The sequence below is a fragment of the Calidris pugnax genome, unplaced genomic scaffold (genome assembly GCF_001431845.1).
Source record: "Calidris pugnax isolate Ruff unplaced genomic scaffold, ASM143184v1 scaffold585, whole genome shotgun sequence".
NCBI classification, from domain to species: domain Eukaryota; kingdom Metazoa; phylum Chordata; class Aves; order Charadriiformes; family Scolopacidae; genus Calidris; species Calidris pugnax.
Window position 1 is genome coordinate 84,977 of NW_015091292.1, and position 8,743 is coordinate 93,719.

Sequence of the window (8,743 nt, forward strand, 5' to 3'; positions counted from 1 at the left end):
TTTGGGGTGCCACCTTGCTGTCCCCGGTGGGGAAGATGACCCTGAGGACCTCCCGATCTTCTCGCATCTTCTCGAACTCCCGCTCCAGCTCGTTCTGGATGTGGGCGTTGGACAGAATGTCCTTCACCAGCTCCTCCTGCAGCGTCCGCCTCAGCGCCCGCTCGTTGGTGTAATCGAACTTGAACCTGAGGAGGGGGGACATCAAGGGGGGGGGCATCAGGGGATGGTGGGGACATCAATGTGGGGGCAACTCTGGGGGGGCACCACTCGGAGACCCCATAAAACCTCAAAATTGCACTCCAAGTTGAGGAGGAACCAACCAAGATGGGTCCAACTTTGGGGAGGAACCACCAAGTTGGGCAGGAGAACCTTGGGGACATCGATGTGGGGTCAACTCTGGGGGGGAACCACTCGGAGACCTCATAAAACCTCAAAATTGCACTCCAAGTTGAGGAGGAACCAACCAAGATGGGTCCAACTTTGGGGAGGAACCACCAAGTTGGGCAGGAGAACCTTGGGGACATCGATGTGGGGTCAACTCTGGGGGGGAACCACTCGGAGACCTCATAAAACCTCAAAATTGCACTCCAAGTTGAGGAGGAACCAACCAAGATGGGTCCAACTTTGGGGAGGAACCACCAAGATGGGCTCCAAGTTGGACAGGAGAACCTTGGGGACATCCCCGTGGGGGCAACTCTGGGGGGGAACCACTCAGAGACCCCATAAAACCTCAAAATTGCACCCCAAGATGAGGAGGAACCAACCGGGGACACCAAGATGGGCTCCAAGTTGGGCAGGAGAACCTTGAGGACACCAAGACATCACCCAATTGGGGGAGGAGAACCTTGGGGACATCCCCGTGGGGGCAACTCTGGGGGGGAACCACTCGGAGACCCCATAAAACCTCCTAGTTCTGCTCCAAGTTGAGGAGGAACCATCCCAAACCCCACTGAGATCCTCCTGGGACCTCCTGGAGACCCCATAGCAGCCCCCCAAGACCTCGTAGGGACCCCCAAGACCCTGGAGATGTTGATTATGGAGCCCTTGATCCCATAAACCACCACAGACCCCCAAGAACGCCCCACAGAGGCCTAGGAAACCCAACAAGAACCATCCCAAACCCCATTGAGATCCTCCTGGAATCTCCTGGAGACCCCACAGGAGCCCCCCAAGACCTCGTAGGGACCCCCAAGACCCTGGAGATGTTAATTATGGAACCCTTGGCCCCATCTAGTTCTGCTCCAAGTTGAGGAGGAACCATCCCAAACCCCACTGAGATCCTCCTGGGACCTCCTGGAGACCCCACAGGAGCCCCCCAAGACCCTGTAGGACCCCCCAAGACCCAGGAGATGTTAATTATGGAACCCTTGGCCCCATAAACCACCACAGACCCCCAAGTACACCCCATAGACGTCTACAGAACCCAACAGGAACCATCTCAAAGCCCATTGAGATCCTCCTGGGACCTCCTGGAGACCCCATAGCAGCCCCCCAAGACCTCGTAGGGACCCCCAAGACCCTGGAGATGTTGATTATGGAACCCTTGGCCCCAGAAACCACCACAGACCCCCAAGAACACCCCATAGATGTCTACAGAACCCAACAGGTACCATCTCAAACCCCATTGAGATCCTTCTGGAACCTCCTGAAGATCCCACAGGAGACCCCCAAGACCCCATAGAGCCCTCCAAGACCCTGGAGATGTTAATTATGGAGCCCTCGACCCCAGAGACCACCACCACCAGATGTCCCCTCCCACCCCACACCCGTGGGTCCAGGAAGGTTCCTTACTTCTTCTCGAAGGCCTTGTTGGAAGGTTTGAGGGTGGCCAAGTTCTGGAACTCCACGCTCTCCCCCGCCAGCCCGTCCTCCCCGTAGCGGAGCTGAACCACTTGGTTGATGGAATTGCGGACGGTGGCGTCGTACTTCACCATCACCGACTCCATGGACTTGATCAACCGCCGCTGGATGTACCCTGGGGTGGGGGGAGAAGGAGGAGATACGGGACACGTGGGTCACCTACGGCGATGGGGGGGCTCCAGGAGGTATCTAGGGAGGGTTTGGAGGTGTTGGAGGTATCTAAGGAGGGCTTGGGGGTGTTGGAGGCATCTAAAGATGGTTTGGAGGTCTCTAGGAGACATCTAAGGAGGGTTTGCAGGTCCTGGAGGCATCTAAGGAGGGTCTGGAGGTCTCTAGAAGGCATGTAGGAAGGGTTTGGAGGTCTCTAGGAGGCATCTAAAGAGGGTTTGGAGGTGCTGGAGGCATCTAAGGAGGGTTTGGAGGTCTCTAGGAGGCATCTAGGGAGGGTTTGGAGGTGTTGGAGGCATCTAAAGAGGGTTTGGAGGTCTCTAGGAGATATCTAGGGAGGGTTTGGAGGTGCTGGAGGCATCTAAGGAGGGTGTGGAGGTCTCTAGGAGGCATCTAGGGAGGGTTTGGAGGTGTTGGAGGCATCTAAAGAGGGTTTGGAGGTCTCTAGGAGATATCTAGGGAGGGTTTGGAGGTGCTGGAGGCATCTGGGGAGGGTTTGGGGGTCTCTAGGAGGCATCTAAGGAGGGTTTGGAGGTCTCTAGGAGACATCTAAGGAGGGTTTGGAGGTGCTGGAGGTATCTAGGGAGGGTTTGGAGGTGCTGGAGGTATCTGGGGAGGGTTTGGGGGTGTTGGAGGCATCTGGGGAGGGTTTGGAGATCTCTAGGAGGCATCTAGGGAGGGTTTGGGGGACCTGGAGAGCGTTGGGGCATCTCCATCGTGTGGAAGAACCTGGGGAGAACCTTCCAGCTCTTGGTGAAGCCCAGGAAGGTGTGGGGCGGGATTGTGTGGGGCGGGGAGGTAGTTATGGGGCTGCCCCACCTCGGCCATCTCCATGGTGATGTCCATGAGGCTCTCCCAGCCCCCCATGAGGTGAAGGAACCTCGGGGAGAACCCTCCAGCCCTTGGTGAACCCCAAGAAGGTGGTTCCAAGCCACTGCAAAGGCCGTGGGGAGGGATTGTGTGGGGCGGGGAGGTAGTTATGGGGCTGCCCCACCTCCAGCACCTTGAAAGTGATGTCCATGAGGCCCTCCCAGCCCCCCATGAGGTCAAGGAACCTCAGGAGAACCTCCCAGCTCTTGGTGAACCTCAAGAAGGTGGTTCCAAGCCACCCAGAAGGCTGTGGGGCGGGATTATGTGGGGCGGGGAGGTAGTTATGGGGCTGCCCCACCTCGGCCATCTCCATTGACATGTCCATGAGGCCCTCCCAGCCCCCCAGGAGGTCAAGGAACATTGGAAGAACCTTCCAGCTCTTGGTGAACCTCAAGAAGGTGGTTCCAAGCCACCCAGAAGGCTGTGGGGCGGGATTATGTGGGGCGGGGAGGTAGTTATGGGGCTGCCCCACCTCCAGCACCTTGAAAGTGATGTCCATGAGGCCCTCCCAGCCCCCCATGAGATGAAGGAACCTCAGGAGAACCCTCCAGCTCTTGGTGAACCCCAAGAAGGTGGTTCCAAGCCACTGCAAAGGCCGTGGGGCGGGATTGTGTGGGGCGGGGAGGTAGTTATGGGGCTGCCCCACCTCGGCCATCTCCATGGTGATGTCCATGAGGCCCTCCCAGCCCCCCATGAGATGAAGGAACCTCAGGAGAACCCTCCAGCTCTTGGTGAACCTCAAGAAGGTGGTTCCAAGCCACCCAGAAGGCTGTGGGGCGGGATTATGTGGGGCGGGGAGGTAGTTATGGGGCTGCCCCACCTCGGCCATCTCCATGGTGATGTCCATGAGGCTCTCCCAGCCCCCCATGAGATGAAGGAACCTCAGGGAGAACCCTCCAGCCCTTGGTGAACCCCAAGAAGGTGGTTCCAAGCCACTGCAAAGGCCGTGGGGAGGGATTGTGTGGGGCGGGGAGGTAGTTATGGGGCTGCCCCACCTCCAGCACCTTGAAAGTGATGTCCATGAGGCCCTCCCAGCCCCCCATGAGGTCAAGGAACCTCAGGAGAACCTCCCAGCTCTTGGTGAACCTCAAGAAGGTGGTTCCAAGGCACTCAGAAGGCCGTGGGTCGGGATTGTGTGGGGCGGGGAGGTAGTTATGGGGCTGCCCCACCTCGGCCATCTCCATTGACATGTCCATGAGGCCCTCCCAGCCCCCCAGGAGGTCAAGGAACATTGGAAGAACCTTCCAGCTCTTGGTGAACCTCAAGAAGGTGGTTCCAAGCCACCCAGAAGGCTGTGGGGCGGGATTATGTGGGGCGGGGAGGTAGTTATGGGGCTGCCCCACCTCGGCCATCTCCATGGTGATGTCCATGAGGCCCTCCCAGCCCCCCATGAGATGAAGGAACCTCAGGAGAACCCTCCAGCTCTTGGTGAACCCCAAGAAGGTGGTTCCAAGCCACTGCAAAGGCCGTGGGGCGGGATTGTGTGGGGCGGGGAGGTAGTTATGGGGCTGACCGGTCTCGGCCGTCTTGACGGCGGTGTCGATGAGGCCCTCGCGTCCCCCCATAGCGTGGAAGAAGAACTCGGTGGGGGTCAGCCCCGCCAGGTAGGAGTTCTCCACGAAGCCCCTGCTCTCGGGCCCATAATCGTCCTTGATGAAGTGGGGCAGGGTCCGGTGTTTGAAGCCGAAGGGGATGCGTTTGCCCTCCACGTTCTGCTGCCCCACAACCGCGATGACCTATGGGGAGACGTGGGGAGAGGTTGGGGGGAGAGCCTAGACCTCAGAAACACCAACCAGCCCCATAGAGAAGGTCCAGGGGGTCCGTGAGGAGCTCAGGAACGTCTGGGAGATGTTCATCTTGGAGGTCAACGGCATCGTGGACCATCGAGATGATCCATGGGGTGATTCCAGACCCATAGCGAGCCCCCCAGGCCCCATGGAGACCCCCAGATGATCACCCTGGTCCCACCGGGCCCCATAGAGAAGGTCCTGGGGGTCTGTGGGGAGCTCAGGAACGTCTGGGAGATGTTCAGCTTGGAGGTCAACGGCATCGTGGACCATCCAGATGATCCATGGGGTGATTCCAGACCCATAGAGAACCCCCCAGGCCCCATGGAGACCCCCAAGATCTGGGAGATGTTGATTATGGAGCCCTCGACCCCAGAGGCCACCACAGACCCCCAAGAACACCCCATAGATGTCTACAGAACCCAACAGGAACCATCATGAACCATCCCAAACCCCACTGAGATCCTCCTGGGTTCTCCTGGAGACCCCACAGGAGCCCCCCAAGACCCTGTAGGGACCCCCAACACCTGGGAGATGTTGATTATGGAGCCCTCAACCCCAGAGACCACCCCAGACCCCCAAGAACACCCCATAGATGTCTACAGAACCCAACAGGAACCATCTCAAACCCCACTGACATCCTCCTGGGATCTCCTGGAGATCCCACAGGAGCCCCCCAAAACCCCGTAGGACCCCCCAAGACCCAGAAGATGTTGTTTATGGAGCCCTCGACCCCAGAGACCACCACAGACCCCCAAGAGCACCCCAAAGAGGCCTAGAAAACCCAACAAGAACCATCATGAACCATCCCAAACCCCACTGAGATCCTCCTGGGACCTCCTGGAGACCCCACAGGAGCCCCCCAAGACGGCATCGTGGACCATCGAGATGATCCATGGGGTGATTCCAGACCCATAGCGAGCCCCCCAGGCCCCATGGAGACCCCCAGATCATCACCCTGGTCCCACCGGGCCCCATAGAGAAGGTCCTGGGGGTCCGTGAGGAGCCCAGGAACATCTGGGAGATGTTCATCTTGGAGGTCAACGGCATCGTGGACCATCCAGATGATCCATGGGGTGATTCCAGACCCATAGCGAGCCCCCCAGGCCCCATGGAGACCCCCAGATGATCACCCTGGTCCCACCGGGCCCCATAGAGAAGGTCCTGGGGGTCTGTGGGGAGCTCAGGAACGTCTGGGAGATGTTCAGCTTGGAGGTCAACGGCATCGTGGACCATCCAGATGATCCATGGGGTGATTCCAGACCCATAGCGAACCCCCCAGGCCCCATGGAGACCCCCAAGATCTGGGAGATGTTGATTATGGAGCCCTCGACCCCAGAGGCCACCACAGACCCCCAAGAACACCCCATAGATGTCTACAGAACCCAACAGGAACCATCATGAACCATCCCAAACCCCACTGAGATCCTCCTGGGTTCTCCTGGAGACCCCACAGGAGCCCCCCAAGACCCTGTAGGGACCCCCAACACCTGGGAGATGTTGATTATGGAGCCCTCAACCCCAGAGACCACCCCAGACCCCCAAGAACACCCCATAGATGTCTACAGAACCCAACAGGAACCATCTCAAACCCCACTGACATCCTCCTGGGATCTCCTGGAGATCCCACAGGAGCCCCCCAAAACCCCGTAGGACCCCCCAAGACCCAGAAGATGTTGTTTATGGAGCCCTCGACCCCAGAGACCACCACAGACCCCCAAGAGCACCCCAAAGAGGCCTAGAAAACCCAACAAGAACCATCATGAACCATCCCAAACCCCACTGAGATCCTCCTGGGATCTCCTGGAGACCCCACAGGAGCCCCCCAAAACCCCGTAGGACCCCCCAAGACCCAGGAGATGTTGATTATGGAGCCCTCGACCCCAGAGGCCACCACAGACCCACAAGAACACCCCACAGAGGCCTAGAAAACCCAACAGGAACCATCATGAACCATCGCAAACTCCACTGAGATCCTCCTGGGACCTCCTGGAGACCCCACAGGAGCCCCCCAAGACCCCTTCCAGACCCATAGCGAGCCCCCCAGGCCCCATGGAGACCCCCAGATGATCACCCTGGTCCCACCGGGCCCCATAGAGAAGGTCCTGGGGGTCTGTGGGGAGCTCAGGAACGTCTGGGAGATGTTCAGCTTGGAGGTCAACGGCATCGTGGACCATCCAGATGATCCATGGGGTGATTCCAGACCCATAGCGAACCCCCCAGGCCCCATGGAGACCCCCAAGATCTGGGAGATGTTGATTATGGAGCCCTCGACCCCAGAGGCCACCACAGACCCACAAGAACACCCCACAGAGGCCTAGAAAACCCAACAGGAACCATCATGAACCATCGCAAACTCCACTGAGATCCTCCTGGGACCTCCTGGAGACCCCACAGGAGCCCCCCAAGACCCCGTAGGACCCCCCAAGACTCAGGAGATGTTAATTATGGAACCCTTGGCCCCATAAATAACAACAGACCCCCAAGTACACCCCATAGATGTCTACAGAACCCAACAGGAACCATCCCAAACCCCACTGAGATCCTCCTGGGACCTCCTGGAGACCCCACAGGAGCCCCCCAAGACCTCGTAGAGCCCCCCAAGACCCTGGAGATGTTGATTATGGAGCCCTCAACACCAGAGACAACCACAGACCCCCAAGAACACCCCATAGATGTCTTCAAAACCATGGAGGAACCATCTCAAACCCCATTGAGATCCTCCTGGGACCTCCTAGAGACCCCACAGGAGCCCCCCAAGAGCCAGGAGATGTTAATTATGGAACCCTCGGCCCCATAAACCACCCCAGACCCCCAAGAACACCCCATAGATGTCTACAGAACCCAACAGGAACCATCTCAAACCCCACTGAGATCCTCCTGGGACCTCCTAGAGACCCCACAGGAGCCCCCCAAGACCCTGTAGGGACCCCCAACACCTGGGAGATGTTGATTATGGAGCCCTCAACCCCAGAGACCACCCCAGACCCCCAAGAACACCCCATAGATGTCTACAGAACCCAACAGGAACCATCATGAACCATCTCAAACCCCATTGAGATCCTCCTGGGACCTCCTAGAGACCCCACAGGAGCCCCCCAAGACCCTGTAGGGCCCCCCAACACCTGGGAGATGTTGATTATGGAGCCCTTGACCCCAGAGACCACCACAGACCCCCAAGTACACCCCATAGATGTCTACAGAACCCAACAGGAACCATCTCAAACCCCACTGAGATCCTCCTGGGACCTCCTGGAGACCCCACAGGAGCCCCCCAAAACCCCGTAGGACCCCCCCAAGACTCAGGAGATGTTGATTATGGAGCCCTTGACCCCAGAGGCCACCACAGACTCCCAAGAACACCCCACAGAGGCCTAGAAAACCCAACAAGAACCATCATGAACCATCTCAAACCCCACCGAGATCCTCCTTGGACCTCCTGGAGACCCCACAGGAGCCCCCCAAACCCCCGTAGGACCCCCCAATACCTGAGAGATGTTAATTTTGGAGCCCTTTGCCCCAGAGACCACCATGGACTTGAAGTTGTTGTACTCGGAGAGGGATTTTTGGGCGGAAGAACCCGTTTTGTCCCGGGCGTCGTTGAGGATCCTGTTGACCTGGTTCTCGAAGGTCTGACGCAGGGTGTTCCCCGGGGTGGGCTCCAACTCGTTGTTGTGGGCCTTCTCGATCACCTGGCACCCCACGGGACCCCCAAGTGGGTCAGAGGGGTACCCCAAAATCCTTGAGGAGCCCCCCCAAACCTTGAAGAGCACCCCCAAAACCTTGAGGAGCCCCCAACCCACCACCAAGAGAGTCGTGGAGAACCTCAAATCCAACCCAACGGCCCCCAAGATCCCCCAAACCCCCCAAAAGAACCCCAAATCTCAACCAGGGGAACCCCCAAAAACCTTGAGGGCCCCCCAAAACCTCGAGGGGACCCCCCCAAATCTTGAGGAGCCCCCCCAAAACCTTGAGGAGCTCCCAACCCACCACCAAGAGAGTCGTGGAGAACCTCAAATCCACCCCAACGGCCAACAAGATCACCCAAACCCCCCAAA

General features: G+C 58.5%; 1 protein-coding gene across 1 annotated transcript in view; it reads right to left on the reverse strand.

The window, feature by feature from the left end:
* The window catches only part of LOC106899071 (DNA-directed RNA polymerase II subunit RPB1), a gene marked incomplete at its 5' end in the record, with an annotated part of 41,487 nt that overhangs the window by 24,596 nt on the left and 8,148 nt on the right, over nt 1-8,743 (reverse strand). The window contains 4 exons of the mRNA XM_014960735.1: nt 14-185; nt 1,792-1,975; nt 4,412-4,634; nt 8,174-8,426. Coding sequence (XP_014816221.1) covers nt 14-185; nt 1,792-1,975; nt 4,412-4,634; nt 8,174-8,426 — 832 coding nt within the window. The remainder of the gene's footprint in view (nt 1-13; nt 186-1,791; nt 1,976-4,411; nt 4,635-8,173; nt 8,427-8,743) is intronic.